The sequence below is a fragment of the Carassius auratus genome, chromosome 12 (genome assembly GCF_003368295.1).
Source record: "Carassius auratus strain Wakin chromosome 12, ASM336829v1, whole genome shotgun sequence".
NCBI lineage: Eukaryota > Metazoa > Chordata > Actinopteri > Cypriniformes > Cyprinidae > Carassius > Carassius auratus.
Window position 1 is genome coordinate 10,279,881 of NC_039254.1, and position 16,612 is coordinate 10,296,492.

At 37.1% G+C, this 16,612-nt stretch overlaps 1 protein-coding gene and 1 long non-coding RNA gene across 5 annotated transcripts in view; both read left to right on the forward strand.

Annotated features, from left to right (window-relative positions):
- The window catches only part of LOC113111803 (tricarboxylate transport protein, mitochondrial), a 32,511-nt gene that overhangs the window by 11,635 nt on the left and 4,264 nt on the right, over window positions 1–16,612 (forward strand). For 2 of the 4 annotated variants that reach the window (XR_003293356.1, XR_003293357.1), the window contains exons 4-13: window positions 1,345–1,483; window positions 1,553–1,637; window positions 2,864–2,968; window positions 3,056–3,171; window positions 3,444–3,517; window positions 10,432–10,536; window positions 10,624–10,739; window positions 11,100–11,173; window positions 14,050–14,121; window positions 16,015–16,118. Coding sequence is in view for 1 of the 4 variants with exons in the window: in XM_026276898.1 (XP_026132683.1) it covers window positions 1,345–1,483; window positions 1,553–1,637; window positions 2,864–2,968; window positions 3,056–3,171; window positions 3,444–3,517; window positions 4,008–4,122 (634 nt within the window). In the remaining 3 variants the exon portion in view is untranslated. Of the gene's footprint in view, window positions 1–1,344; window positions 1,484–1,552; window positions 1,638–2,863; window positions 2,969–3,055; window positions 3,172–3,443; window positions 3,518–4,007; window positions 4,856–10,431; window positions 10,537–10,623; window positions 10,740–11,099; window positions 11,174–14,049; window positions 14,122–16,014; window positions 16,119–16,612 lie in introns of those variants that run through there. The other 2 variants (XR_003293358.1, XM_026276898.1) reach the window with 2 other exon arrangements.
- On the forward strand, window positions 5,836–9,168 carry LOC113111804 (uncharacterized). The gene is made up of 6 exons (XR_003293359.1): window positions 5,836–6,347; window positions 6,447–6,502; window positions 6,628–6,662; window positions 6,821–6,892; window positions 7,497–7,600; window positions 8,166–9,168. It is a non-coding gene; the product is annotated as an uncharacterized LOC113111804 (long non-coding RNA).

The window sequence follows — 16,612 nt, forward strand, 5'->3', positions numbered from 1 at the left end:
ATTTTTTTGTCATTTTTATTATTATAATTTTTTATAACATTTTTGTTTTAGTTCATTAAAATTCTATAGTTTTCATTACTATTTTGAATGAGTTATTTTTATATTTCCTGTATTTTATTTCAAGGAACAGAGTTTGTTTGGTTTTAGTTATATTTAATGATAATAGATAATAGAGTGCACACTACTTACTAAGCTTGTGCTCTAGCATACTGTTGTTTTTTATTAATGCATACTGTTTCACAATTTATAAAAAAAATAGTATGCAATGTAGCATATGTTCAGCAGCTGGTTAGTATTTCTTTGTAAACAGCAAGTCTGTCTTGGTTAGTGTGAGTTTCATCCTGTCATGCTGAAAAAGCAACATGAATAGAGATGGATGGATGATTTTACAATTGAATTTGATGGAGAGAGAGAGAGAGAGAGTCAGGATAAATGATTGTGTGTTTAGCTCTTCTGTTCACTTCAGTGTTATAATAGTGCTGCGGTCGTATCTGTCTTGAGTTACAGAAATAAACGTGGAGCAGGTAATAAAACACAGGGCTTCTTCCTGCTGCTAATGGACACCTGTGGCCTTCCCACCGGCGCTGACGCTTCACTGCTGACACGGCTCCATTCACGAGGAAACGCTTTAAAATAAGCCTCAGATCTGATTCTGGGGACTGAGACTAGAGGCTAATCATGTGTCTGCGTGAATAAAGTCTGCAGAAATGCATGTCTGTGTTTCCTGTGTGTTAATATGTAATATACAGAGCCAGTGGATGAACTCAAAACAGAGTACTAGTGTACTATTCTTCTTATTTCTGCTATATATAGATATTGCATTATAGTCTAAATATTATGCTGTAAAAGTAAGTCTCTTTTATTTATTTTTATTCCGTTCTATAAAGCCAAATCAAAGAAGTGATATAGCAATCATTGCATTAGTATTTGATTTGATTTTTGCAGCATCAAATAACCCAAATAAAAGAAGTGGCATAGCAAACAATAACTTTAGCTATTATTTTTTTTTTATCAATTAATTAGTTGTTTGTATGTATTACATATATTTGTATGACTTGCATCGTTTACCATAAATTCTGATTTGCTTTCCTCAGAAACAAACGATTGTATGTGATTTATTGGGGTGCAAAGAAATAAGTGATTCATATTGTGTGTTATTTTTCTGAAGTGTTGACAGGTTTTTCGGAGAGCGCTGAGGTTTCAGCCATGCAGCAATGCTTTATTCTCTAATGTTCGCTTACTTCACCTCAGTCTCTGCTTCATTGAAAACACAGTGACGTATGATGATGATGATGCAGTTAGACCGATCCTGCTTCAATGTGAGGTCTCTGTGTCCGTCTGCAGGTTCGGTGTGTTTGAGATACTCAGTAACCAGATGAGGGACGAGGCTGGGAAGCTGGACAGCACTCGAGGGTTAATCTGTGGTTTGGGTGCCGGCGTGATGGAGGCCGTCCTGATCGTCTGCCCCATGGAGACCATAAAGGTGAGCTCCAAACTCATTCATTAGCATTGGCGTTTATTTCTGTATGAGCTTCATCTCTTGTGTTCCCAGGTGAAATTCATCCATGATCAAACCTCGGCTAATCCCAAATACAGAGGCTTTTTCCACGGAGTGCGAGAGATCATCAGAACCCAAGGTGAAGAACTTGTTGTTTTGACTGTTTATAGATTACAGTTGTGGGAAAAACTCAGTGTCCTGATTGCAAGGTCTGTCCTGCTGAATGTTGAAAAGATAGTTGAGACACCACCCAACGGTGTAGGTTTGCTTTTGACATTGGTGTTGATATAATAGCATCCCCCAACACCCAAGCATTTTCACATTTATGATAGACCTTGGCAGTTTCATGTCTTGATTTATGAATTATGGTAGTCAATATAATTCATGATCAGAGGCTTTTTTGTATGTTTAACAGACAATAATTGCACACTTTTGAGTTTGTGAACAAACTATATTACAGAAGCATCAGAACACTGTTTGTATTAATCACGCATCAGGAGCGGCCTCGAGTCAATTGAGTCAAGATCGGGACTTCAGAGTGGGTTCGCGAATCATTTTGAATCATTTGAGTCATATCGCGACTTCAGAGCGGGTTCGCGAATCATTTGAGTCGAGTCACATCGGGACTTCAGAGCGGGTTCGCGAATCATTTTGAATCATTTGAGTCATATCGCGACTTCAGAGCGGGTTCGCGAATCATTTGAGTCGAGTCACATCGGGACTTCAGAGCGGGTTCGCGAATCATTTTGAATCATTTGAGTCATATCGCGACATCGGGACTTCAGAGCGGGTTCGCGAATCATTTTGAATCATTTGAGTCATATCGCGACTTCAGAGCGGGTCCGCGAATCGTTTGAATCATTTGAGTCATATCGCGACTTCAGAGCGGGTTCGCGAATCATTTGAGTCATATCGCAGCTTCAGAGCGGGTTCGCGAATCATTTGAGTCGAGTCAGATCGGGACTTCAGAGCGGGTACGCGAATCATTTGAGTCGAGTCGGATCGCGGCTTCAAAGCGGGTACGCGAATCATTTGAGTCATTTGAGTCAGATCGCGACTTCAAAGCGGGTACGCGAATCATTTGAGTCGAGTCAGATCGGGACTTCAAAGCAGGTACGCGAATCATTTGAGTCATTTGAGTCAGATCGCGACTTCAAAGCGGCCCCTCGAATCATTATGGATTATTTTGGCATAGTCTATCATTCCAGTATGCTTTTCTCAAAAAAAAGATGTATGTTGTATGTGAATAATTGTAAGTATTGGAAACAATATAAAATGTAAAGTAAAGTACATATGTAAAGTGCATATGATGGGATGTATATAATGTGTGTTTGTAGTAAGTGATGCTCTGAATGTGTCTCTCAGGAATCAGAGGGACGTATCAAGGCCTCACAGCGACCGTCCTCAAACAGGGATCCAATCAGGCGATCCGGTTCTTCGTCATGACCTCTCTGAGGAACTGGTACAAGGGTGAGAGTCTGCAGCATCACACTGAATATAAAACACTCAGAAAGAGTCTCATCTGATCACATTGGGTGTTTTCTGGATGTGTTTTAGGTGACAATCCCAACAAATCCATCAACCCCGTCATCACCGGAGCGTTCGGTGCGATCGCAGGAGCGGCGAGTGTGTTTGGAAACACGCCGCTGGACGTCATCAAGACCAGAATGCAGGTGCACAGATCAGTTATCAAGATTATTATTCACATTTATTTAAAATGTTTTCAGAATTTGATTTATAAAGCACTTATAAATAAATTAAGCAACTCTTCATATTTATGGTTTCTTGCCCCAAATTTCAGTCGTTTTTTGTCAATCCGCTGAGATTGTAGCACTATGTTGGTAATTAACTTGCTATTATAAAATAAAAAGGTTTTTAAGGTGAAGTGTGTACTAGAGTACTTCTGTTGGAAATTAAGTTTTAATGAAAATGTGTTTTTTTTTAGGGTTTGGAAGCTCATAAATATAAAAACACAATGGATTGTGCCCTGAAGATCATGCAGCATGAAGGACCAGCGGCGTAAGTGTGTGTGTGTGTGTGTGTGTGTGTGAGAGAGAGAGGGAGAGAGAGAGAGTGTGTGTGTGTGTGTGACAGTTAAATTCCTGAAATATTATAATATATTATAAAACTTAATTATAGTAATAATGAATATTAAATAAATATTTTAGGTCAAAGGGATTCAGCTGACAAAAAAAGATATTGTTCGAGAACCCCTGATTTATCTGTGCTAGTATCACTGAGATACTATTATAGATTTTATAAAAAAAATGTAAATAGTTTTTATTTTGATATTTTCTGTTAACATTTTAATTTAATAAAGTTATAGTAATTTATTATTTTTTAAATATATATATTTTTTATCATTTTTATTTCAGTTTGACTTGAGAAATGTTAAATGTTGCCTGGGCAGCTAGCTGAAACAGTCTGTTTTTGATGATATATTGAAGTCGAGCAGTGGATGTTGTTATGGCTGTGGCTCAGTGATGAATGTGTTGGTGTGTGTGTGCAGGTTTTACAAGGGCACGGTCCCACGGCTGGGCCGAGTGTGTTTGGACGTGGCCATCGTCTTCATCATCTACGAGGAGGTTGTGAAGGTCCTAAACAAAGTCTGGAAGACGAAGTGACGACCGCGGTCTCGTTCTTCACATCACTTCTGCTTTTAAACACGCACACAATATTTGAAAATAACATTAGTTCATAAAGCAGCTGCAGTCAAATTAACATTAAACACTGTCTGTGCCACATTTAACAGATTTTGTTCATTAATAAATCGATTATTTAACTGCTAGATGTAATAGAGAGCGAACATGTATGTTTACAGATGTTAAACTCTGAGCCAGAGGAATAATCTAGAGAAAAGTGTGACCGTAAATTAATTTAATGTTTTAACGTGGGAAAATCCTTAAGAGGAAGTGGGAATATTTACAAATAGAGAGTTTATGAATATTTATAGATGTATTTACTTAACTACAGATCATTCCATAATACTGTACGAATTCCATTTAAAATGTATTCTATTTTTAAGTTTCTGACATTTCTACTTAAAATGTTGTGTTTTTAACTAAGGCTAATATTTTTACATTTGTAAAGCCTTTTTATTAATTATTTTGAATATATTTATTTTCCTGTTGCACATGTGCCTTTTAACCATCAAACTCTGACATTTATTTTTCAACACAAACAAAGACATTTTTAATAATTATTTTGTCAGTTTTAAAGCCTGTTTTCAGACGTGACCTGCTGTATCTGTCTATGTGCAATATCATCTCTATTATACACAACTCGAATACAGATTCAGTGAATGTCAAATACACCTCAGAGTCGAACTGAAATGGATTATTAAAGTGTTTCTGCAGCATGCATCTCCAGCTGTGTGTGTGTGTGTGTGTGTGAGAAATAGTCATCTATCTATCATTTATTGATCCTAATTGAATGTGCAGTGCTGCTTCTGGCCGCTAGAGGGCAAAATCTGCATTGACAGATCTGTGTGTGTGTGTGTGTGTGTGTGTCTTTGGGGCCTTTAGAAATACTCTTTGGGATTGTTTGTGCCATGTCCTGTGATGTGTATGTTCTTGGCCTTTTCTTTGTAGATATAGACTGAAGGCTTCTTAGACTAAATGCTAATGTGCTAATAAAATTATTTTATATTAACAGTTGAATTTGTGATATTGTGTTAAAAAGTTCCCAAAATTTTATTTTATTTAAAAGTTTGTGTAAAACAAGGTCTGATTTTGTACAAGATAATTTTTTCAAGAAATTAATACATTTATTAAGCAAGGATGCATTCAATTGATCAAAAGTGACCAAAAAGCTGTTGTTCTGAACTTTCTATTCATCTGTGAATCCTGAAAAATTTTATGTATCACAGTTTCCACAAAAATATGAACGGTTTTCTACATTGGTAATTATCAGAAATGTTTTATTGAGTAGCAAATCAGCATCAAGGTTATTAAATAAATAACTAATAAGTAAGCATCACGAGCGGCCTCGAGTCATTTGAGTCATTTGAGTCATTTGAGGTAAGATCGGGACTTCAGAGCGGCCCGCGAATCAATTGAGTCATTTGAGTCAAGATCGGGACTTCAGAGCGGGCCCGCGAATCAGTTGAGTCATTTGAGTCAAGATCGGGACTTCAGAGCGGGCCCGCGAATCAATTGAGTCATTTGAGTCAAGATCGGGACTTCAGAGCGGGTCCGCGAATCATTTCGAGTCAGAGCGGGACTTCAGAGCGGGCCCGCGAATCATTTGAATCATTTGAGTCAGATCGGGACTTCAGAGCGGGTTCGCGAGTCATTTGAGTCGAGCCATATCGGGACTTCAGAGCGGCAACGCGAATCATTTGAGTCAGATCGCGACTTCAAAGCGGGTCCGAGAATCATTTGAGTCGAGTCAGATCGGGACTTCAGAGCGGGTTCGCGAATCATTTGGAACAGATCAGATCTTCATTTGGTCCGTCGAATTTGGTCCAAATTAAGCCCAAAAAGCGACGTTGGAAATTGGTCTTCGTTTGGTCCGTCGAATTTGGTCCAAATTAAGCCCAAAAAGCGACATTTAACGTTTTTTTTTTATCCAAATTTAGCCCAAAAATAAATGTAGATGGGCTTTAGTCCAAATTTAGCAGAAAAAACCCTTTTATTTCACACCACAAAGCCATTAACATAAACTAGTGAAGAAATATATTAGACATTATGTCTGAAGCACTATTAAATATATTGAAATATATTTTGAAAACACTTGATGGTCACGCGCTGAACTGGAGCAGAGGACGTCACCATGGAAACGGGGCTCAACCCAACTGTCAAGCAGTTGAACGGAAGCTGTCTCTCATGGTTGTTTTCACTAATTTCAGGTAAGTTTAATCCTTAAATTACACAAATGTTACATAAAAGGGTCCCTGAAACTTTCTTTCATGTAAATGACACGCTTTCGTTGAAAATGTACTTTATAGAAATGGGCAGTGTCTTCAGAAAAAGTCCGTTAGCACCGTAATGCTAACTACAAGAGGTAACTTTATATGCATCTTTCACAATATATTTCGCCTACATCAGCATGAATCTGTAATTTTCTTATATATGTGTGTGTTTACATAATATTTTCATAATATGTGTGTGTGTTTGTTTGCCTGTTAGTTATTTTGATGTCCACACTGTAAGAGTATTACTCGGTTAGTAAACCTAAAACTTTAAGTTCTGTTATTTTTCTTTAAAAAAATTTTTTTATTATTTTTCTTTTCTGCATTTCACCTCTGCTATTGTTTATTTATAATAAACCTGGCATTGTATAATAAATATTTTTGGCTTTGACAGATTGTTTATGTTCTAGATTCTTCCATGCTGATGGCCGTGCATGTATCCAGCTGAAGAACATTTTTAGACATTATGAAACATATGACTAGTAAGTAATACCTCAAACATACACTACCATTCAAACGTTTAAGGGTCAGATTTATCATGTATTTAAAATAAATATTTTATACTCACCACTGCTGCATTTATTTGATTAAAATACAGTAAAATAGTAACATTGTGAAATTACTAGGGGTGACCCGACTAAGGTTTTTCATAGTCGAATCTGAATTTTAAAATCTTGGTGATATTTGACTGATAGTCTAATCATATGTTTAGGGGCAGAATACATTGAGTCAAGTCAGACATTCGACAGTCATAATTACTGATCTTTACACACAGGTAAAATGTGTAATGAACACCTCGCAGATACAAACGGGGTAAATAATAGTTCATCATTGATAGATCTTTTCTATTTCAGAGACTGAAAATCATTGATTAAAACACAAGGTAATTGTAACTTATTGGAAGAGGAATAATAAGAAGAAAAGAAAATGCACCTGTGACTTAATATTGCTTATTTTGCAGTGTGTTGAAAGTGCTTTATTCTCATCTTTGTGCATTTTCAGATGTTGTGCATATTTATGGATCAAATTATTTAACGTTGTTTAACTTTTTAACATTATAATATTGGTTGTCTTCTCTTTTTTCAGAATTAAGCTCCAACCCCAGTTAAACAGATCTGAGCAGCTGATCAAGGATCAGCAGAAACTCTGCAGAACGGTGCTCCTCCAGCCCAGGACTGGACACCAGTGTTGTAAGTCATTCTGCCTCTTTATAGTTCATGTTCAGAACATATTGCAGGAGATCTCAACATTGTCTCTCAAGGTCCACTTACATGCAGAGTTTTGCACCAACCTAGTGCAACCTTGTGTACACAATATATTCACAACTTGGCAAACTGTGAAGCTGATTGAGACGTAAACTCTGCATGACAGTGGACCTTAAGCCAAGCAAAGGTCTCTGCAGGAAAGTAATGGGAGTTACCAGATCAGGGTGTTTTTAGACCATGATACCTGATTGGCTGACGTAGTGACGGTAGGTTTAGGGGTGGGGTTAGGTAAGGGGGATCATTTTGATTGCATGATTTAGAAACACCCAGCAGTTTGAAAACACACACTCAATCATAAACGCCCACTTTTACTCTGCAGAGACCCAAGTCTCACCTTAAGGGCCAGAGTTGACAACCCCTGATATACTAATTAGTTAATAATCCCTCGTGAAGAATGAGTACACTTTAATTTGTACATTTTGGACAAGGACAACCATTGTTTTTGTATTATTAATTTACATTTTAGTTACTGTTTTCTTTCTCACTTTAGATGCTGGAGAAAAAACAGTGAGGCTAAAGCATTCAAAGTGGAAACATCTGCCGTGGCTCATTAATCCAGAATTGGGATGGAGGAAGGAGCAGAAGAAGCAGAAGATCAGAGATCAGGCAGAGATCTACTGGTGCCCCTGTGGGAAACCATTTACCTAATGTGTTAGTTAAACCAAAGATTTTCATCACTCACCTTTACGTTGTTCCAAGCCAGACTTTTGTTCATCTTTGAAACATAAATGCAGAACTTTTTAATGAAATCTGAGAATTTTTTTAAATCTAAAATAACGCATTCACACAAGCACCATGATGCATCAGTGTTGCATTGGCGTGAGAGCTGGCGCTTTTGGTGCTTTTGAGAAAATCCATTGGGATTCCTAATCTCTGAATAGATTTTTTTTTCTGTTGTTGTTGTTTTTTGCGTACACAAGGCATCTGTTAAAAAAAATATCTTAATTTGTGTTCTGCACAAAAGGGTGTTATGGGTTTGGGGTAACATGAGGGTAAGAAATTAATGACAGAATTTACATTTTTGGTTGTTCTAATGTGGTTATAATTGTTCATAGTTTATTGTCTTGAAAAATTATATTTATACAGAAAGATGGATTAATTTGATAATTTTATAGTAAAGACTTTTAAATTGATTTAAAAAAATCAAAATAAATTCTACTCTTTTGCAAGGTCTATTAAAAAAATTACTGATGTACTGGTTTCCACAAGATATTGGGCAGCACAACTGTTTTAAACATTGATAATAATCAGAAATGTTTCTTGAGAAGCTAATCATATATTATAATGATTTCTGAAGATCATGTAACACTGAAGACTGGAGTAATTGTGTTAAAAATTCAGTTTAAAGGCATAAATTACATTTTACAATGCATCCACATAGAAAACAATTATTACTGTTTTTACGGTCTGTTTAATCAAAGGAGGCTTAAGATGTGATCAAGAATTTACATGAAAGATGTAATGTGTCAATAAATGTGTCAATATACCGTGAATTGTCTCATTTTCACTAATGAAAAATAATGCACGGTTGTTATAAGGTCCGAAGTCTTTTCAACTTTAACTTTACAACCATATTTAGACGTAATTTTGACGTCTTTTTATAGACGTCTTTTCACGACCTGAAAAAGACATCATTTCATCTTTCACTTTTCAACGAGTTTTTGCTGGGTCAGATCGGGACTTCAGAGCGGGTCCGCGAATCATTTGAGTCGAGTCAGATCGCGACCTCAGAGCGGGTCCGCGAGTCATTTGAGTCGAGTCAGATCGCGACCTCAGAGCGGGTCCGCGAATCATTTGAGTTATTTGAGTCATATCGCGACTTCAGAGTGGGTTCGCGAATCATTTGCGTCATTTGAGTCAGATCCTGACTTCAGAGCGGGTCCGCGAATCATTTGAGTCAGATCGCGACTTCAGAGGGGGTTCGCGAATCATTTGCGTCATTTGAGTCATATCGCAACTTCAGAGCGGGTTCGCGAATCATTTGCGTCATTTGAGTCATATCGCGACTTCTGAGCTGGTTCGCGAATCATTTGCGTCATTTGAGTCATATCGCGACTTCTGAGCTGGTTCGCGAATCATTTGCGTCATTTGAGTCATATCGCGACTTCAGAGCGGGTCCGCGAATCATTTGAGTCGAGTCAGATCGGGACTTCGGAGCGGGTTCGCGAATCATTTGAGTCAGATCGCGACTTCAGAGCGCGTCCGCGAATCATTTCATCGTTTTATTATTTGCATCCTTTATTTTATTTATTTTATTTACTTTATTTATTTTATTTCATTAAATTTTATTTCCTGCTCTGTACTTCAGTCTTTCTGTCAATACTTTATACACATCATGATAATGACAGTCTGAACATTATGCATTAAATTTAATTCACCATCATTTATTTATTTATTTATTTGTACTTGTATTTTGCCAGGACCATTTCAGGCTTTCATTTTATATTAGGAGCTACAAATAATTCAAATGAAAAAAAAGTCTTCTAGCAAGCAATTGCTTTAGAAATGAGTATATGTTGTATTTAAGTTTTGGATTATTTTGGCATAGTCTATCATTCCAGTATACTTTTCTCAAAAAAAAAAAAAAAAACCTTTTTGTATGTGAATAATTGTAAGTATTGGAAACGATATAAAATGTTTGTTCAGAGTTTGTAATCTTTGTAAATTGCAATTCACTGTAAAGAGTTTAAAGTGCATATGATGGGATGTATATAATGTGTGTTTGTAGTAAGTGATGCTCTGAATGTGTCTCTCAGGAATCAGAGGGACGTATCAAGGCCTCACAGCGACCGTCCTCAAACAGGGATCCAATCAGGCGATCCGGTTCTTCGTCATGACCTCTCTGAGGAACTGGTACAAGGGTGAGAGTCTGCAGCATCACACTGAATATAAAACACTCAGAAAGAGTCTCATCTGATCACATTGGGTGTTTTCTGGATGTGTTTTAGGTGACAATCCCAACAAATCCATCAACCCCGTCATCACCGGAGCGTTCGGTGCGATCGCAGGAGCGGCGAGTGTGTTTGGAAACACGCCGCTGGACGTCATCAAGACCAGAATGCAGGTGCACAGATCAGTTATCAAGATTATTATTCACATTTATTTAAAATGTATTCAGAATTTGATTTATAAAGCACTCAAAAAAATAAGAAAGTGCTGTATAAAATAAATAAAAAAATATAAACAAAATATTAGAAGAAACAAGAAAACAAATCAATATCATATTACAAATCTAAATAAAATAAGCAGCTCTTGATATTTATGGTTTCTTGCCCCAAATTTCAGTCCTTTTTTGTCAATCAGCTGAGATTGTAGCACTATGTTGGTAATTAACTTGCTATTATAAAATAAAAAGGTTTTTAAGGTGAAGTATGTACTAGAGTACTTCTGTTGGAGAAGTAATGAAAATTTGTTTTTTTTTTAGGGTTTGGAAGCTCATAAATATAAAAACACAATGGATTGTGCCCTGAAGATCATGCAGCATGAAGGACCAGCGGCGTAAGTGTGTGTGTGTGTGTGTGTGTGTATAATGTCATGGGTATGACACAGGTATTACAAGGAGAGGGTGACTTATGAGGACATAACCCATGTCCCCATTTTTCAAAACACTTATAAATCATACAGGATGAGTTTTTTTGAGAAAGTAAAAATGCACAAAGTTTCCTGTGAGGGTTAGGGTTAGGTGTAGGGTTGGCAAAGGGCCATAGAATATACAGTTTGTACAGAATAAAAACCATTACACCTATTGGATGTCCCCACTTTTCACAAAAACAAACATGTGTGTGTTTGTGTGTGTGTGTGTGTGTGTGTGTGTGTGTGTGTGTGTGTAAGAGAAATAGTGTCATCTATCTATCGTTTCTTGATCCTAATTGAATGTGCAGTGCTGCATTGACAGATCTGTGTGTGTGTGTGTGTGTGTGTGTGTTTGTGGCCTTTAGAAATACTCTTTGGGATTGTTTGTGCCATATCCTGTGATGTGTGTGTTCTTGGCCTTTTCTTTGTAGATCTAGACTGAAGGCTTCTTAGACTAAATGCTAATGTGCTAATAAAATTATTTTACATTGACAGTTAAATTTGTGATATTGTGTTAAAAAGTTCCCAAAATGTTATTTTATTTTAAAGTTTGTGTAAAACAAGGTCTGATTTTGTACAAGATAAACAAATCTCACAAATTACTTCATTTATCTACACTTACATTAAAAAAATTTTTTTCAAGAAATTAATACTTTTATTAAGGATGCATTCAATTGATCAAAAGTGACAAAAAAAAATAGTTTTACAAAATAATTATATTTCGAATAAAAGCTGTTGTTCTGAACTTTCTATTCATCTGTGAATCCTGAAAGTTTTTTATGTATCACAGTTTCCACAAAAATATAAACGGTTTTCTACATTGGTAATAATCAATGTTTTATTGAGTAGCAAATCAGCATCAAGGTTATTAAATAAATAACTAATAAGTAATAAGTAAGCATCACGAGCGGCCTCGAGTCATTTGAGTCAAGATCGGGACTTCAGAGCGGGACCGCGAATCATTTGAGTCATTTGAGTCAGATCGGGACTTCAGAGCGGGTCCGCGAATCATTTGAGTCATTTGAGTCAGATCGGGACTTCAGAGCGGTTTCGTGAATCATTTGAGTCGAGTCAGATCGGGACTTCAGAGCGGGTCCGCGAATCATTTGAGTCATTTGAGTCAGATCGGGACTTCAGAGCGGTTTCGTGAATCATTTGAGTCGAGTCAGATCGGGACTTCAGAGCGGGCCCGCGAATCATTTGAGTCATTTGAGTCAGATCGGGACTTCAGAGCGGGTCCGCGAATCATTTGAGTCGAGTCAGATCGGGACTTCAGAGCGGGTTCACGAATCATTTGAGTCATTTGAGTCAGATCGGGACTTCAGAGCGGGTCCGCGAATCATTTGAGTCGAGTCAGATCGGGACTTCAGAGCGGGTCCGCGAATCATTTGAGTCGAGTCAGATCGGGACTTCAGAGCGGGTCCGCGAATCATTTGAGTCGAGTCAGATCGGGACTTCAGAGCGGGTCCGCGAATCATTTGAGTCGAGTCAGATCGGGACTTCAGAGCGGGCCCGCGAATCATTTGAGTCATTTGAGTCAGATCGGGACTTCAGAGCGGGTCCGCGAATCATTTGAGTCGAGTCAGATCGGGACTTCAGAGCGGGTCCGCGAATCATTTGAGTCGAGTCAGATCGGGACTTCAGAGCGGGACCGCGAATCATTTGAGTCGAGCCAGATCGGGACTTCAGAGCGGGCCCGCGAATCATTTGAGTCATTTGAGTCAGATCGGGACTTCAGAGCGGGTCCGCAAATCATTTGAGTCGAGCCAGATCGGGACTTCAGAACGGGCCCGCGAATCATTTGAGTCATTTGAGTCAGATCGGGATTTCAGAGCAGGTCCGCGAATCATTTGAGTCGAGCCAGATCGGGACTTCAGAGCGGGTTCGCGAATCTTTTGGATCAGATCAGATCATTTGGTCCGTCGAATTTGGTCCAAATTAAGCCCAAAAGGCGACGTTGAAAATTGTTCTTCGTTTGGTCCGTCGAATTTGGTCCAAATTAAGCTCAAAAAGCGAAATTTAACGTCTTTTTTTTTTTTAAACCAAATTTAGCCCAAAAATAAATATAGATGGGCTTTAGTCCAAATTTAGCAGAAAAAACATTTTATTTTGCACCACAAAGCCATTAACATAAACTAGTGAGCTAATATATTAGACGTCATGTCTGAAGCACTGTTAAATATATTGAAATATATTTTGAAAACACTTGATGGTCACGCGCTGAACTGGAGCGGAGGACGTCACCATGGAAACGGGGCTCAGCCCAACTGTCAAGCAGCTGAACGGAAGCTGTCTCTCATGGTTGTTTTCTCTCATTTCAGGTAAGTTTAATCCCTAATTACGACAATGTTACATAAAAGGGTCCCTGAAACTTTCTTTCATGTAAATGACACGCTTTTGTTGAAAATGTACTTTATAGAAATGGGCAGTGTCTTCAGAAAAAGTCCGTTAGCATCGTAATGCTAACTACAAGAGTAACTTTATATGCATCTTTCACAATATATTTCGCCTACATCAGCATGAATCTGTAATTTTCTTATATATGTGTGTGTTTACATAATATTTTCATAATATGTGTTTGTGTTTGTTTGCCTGTTAGTTATTTTGATGTCCACACTGTAAGAGTATTACTCGGTTAGTAAACCTAAAACTTTAAGTTCTGTTATTTTTCTTTTAATTTGTTTTTATAATCTGTAAATTATTTTTCTTTTCTGCATTTCACCTCTGCTGTTGTTTATTTCTAATAAACCTGGCATTGTATAATAAATATTGTTGGCTTTGACAGATTGTTTATGTTCTAGATTCTTCCATGCTGATGGCCGTGCATGTATCCAGCTGAAGAACATTTTTAGACATTATGAAACATATGACTAGTAAGTAATACCTCAAACATACACTACCATTCAAACGTTTAAGGGTCAGATTTATCATGTATTTAAAATAAATATTTTATACTCACCACTGCTGCATTTATTTGATTAAAATACAGTAAAATAGTAACATTGTGAAATTACTAGGGGTGACCCGACTAAGGTTTTTCATAGTCGAATCTGAATTTTAAAATCTTGGTGATATTTGACTGATAGTCTAATCATATGTTTAGGGGCAGAATACACCGAGTCAAGTCAGACATTCGACAGTCATAATTACTGATCTTAACACACAGGTAAAATATGTAATGAACACCTCGCAGATACAAACGGGGTAAATAATAGTTCATCATTGATAGATCTTTTCTATTTCAGAGACTGAAAACAGTGTTTATTTTGACACAAAATTTTAATTTAGTTTTAGTCTTAGTCTTTTGACTATAATTCTTTTTAGTTTTAGTTAAGTTTTAGTCATCTGATTTGTTTTAATTTTAATCTTATTTTAGTCGACTAAAATAAGACTAAAATCAATAACCGATTTACTAGACAATTTTTTACAGCTGGTATAGGAAACAAACTTAACCAAAATATATAAAACACAAATTCAACTTTATTACAGCACAACTGTGTCTTTATTTCGATTCAAAAGCTTTTATGCAGCAACAAACACGGTCATGATAATGTAAACAATTACTAGCTGCCAATTGACCATCAATAAAAGAAAAATAAAGTTAGGTCCAGGACCTTAAAGCTTACAGCTGAGCTGAAAAGTAAATATTTAATAAGTTGGCAGCTATTCATTTGTCTAGCAATATTGTATGTTTTAAATACCACAATATTGCTAGATTAGTATGTATAATGATGATAGGATGTGAACAGTCACGTTTCACATGACTAATCTAGAAATATTTGTGATATTGTCAACAAGTAGAACATTATAAAATATACTAAACATTAGAATTAATCAAATGTATGTCGCATAATTTTACGTATTAGTATGGGGCTCTCATCTAACTCGAAAGAGGGGCTATTTTACAGTACTTTTCAGTTCGTAATATTTAATGCTACAACATCTACACACAGCAGTCTTCCAATTTTGCTTAGCTCAATAAACAAAAGAACATCATTGTGAAATTACATTTGAGAAAATGTAAGAGTGGCTCTTCTGTAAATGTCTTTTCAAATTGGTTGTGTTCTTGCCACGAATGATCGCTACGCATCCTTTACACTTTGTTTTGTTTTGTTCGTCGTCACACGTGAAGTGAGCCCACAAGTCTCCCCTTCTTTTTTCCCAGCTGTGGACATTTTGTCGCTCTTTTAGACATCACCTCTTCGAATGCCGTCTTCCCGGGAGCTCAGTCAAAAACTGAAAACCTTCGCTTCACGTGTCAATAAGTCAGGCTCTGATTGGTTCTCTTCTCTCATGCAGTCTGTTCCGTTTTGCCGGTTCTTTTGTTGATTCCTCGCATCTCTCCCGTCTGCTGATTAGATTTTCGTCACATTCTATTTTCGTCTCGTCCTTTATTCGTTGACGATAATGTAAATCAATTTAGTCATAGTTTTAGTCTCCATCAGTGACTTATTTTTTAGTTTTCATTTCGTTTTCGTCCGCAAAAAATATATTCGTGACGAAAATAATGACGAAAATATTTAGTCAACGAAACTGACTGAAAATCATTGATTAAAACACAAGGTAATTGTAACTTATTGGAAGAGGAATAATAAGAAGAAAAGAAAATGCATGTGTGACTTAATATTGCTTATTTTGCAGTGTGTTGAAAGTGCTTTATTCTCATCTTTGTGCATTTTCAGATGTTGTGCATATTTATGGATCAAATTATTTAACGTTGTTTAACTTTTTAACATTATAATATTGGTTGTCTTCTCTTTTTTCAGAATTAAGCTCCAACCCCAGTTAAACAGATCTGAGCAGCTGATCAAGGATCAGCAGAAACTCTGCAGAACGGTGCTCCTCCAGCCCAGGACTGGACACCAGTGTTGTAAGTCATTCTGCCTCTTTATAGTTCATGTTCAGAACATATTGCAGGAGATCTCAACATTGTCTCTCAAGGTCCACTTACATGGAGAGTTTTGCACCAACCTAGTGCAACCTTGTGTACACAATATATTCACAACTTGACAAACTGTGAAGCTGATTGAGACGTAAACTCTGCATGACAGTGGACCTTAAGCCAAGCAAAGGTCTCTGCAGGAAAGTAATGGGAGTTACCAGATCAGGGTGTTTTTAGACCATGATACCTGATTGGCTGACGTAGTGACGGTAGGTTTAGGGGTGGGGTTAGGTAAGGGGGATCATTTTGATTGCATGATTTAGAAACACCCAGCAGTTTGAAAACACACACTCAATCATAAACGCCCACTTTTACTCTGCAGAGACCCAAGTCTCACCTTAAGGGCCAGAGTTGACAACCCCTGATATACTAATTAGTTAATAATCCCTCGTGAAGAATGAGTACACTTTAATTTGTACATT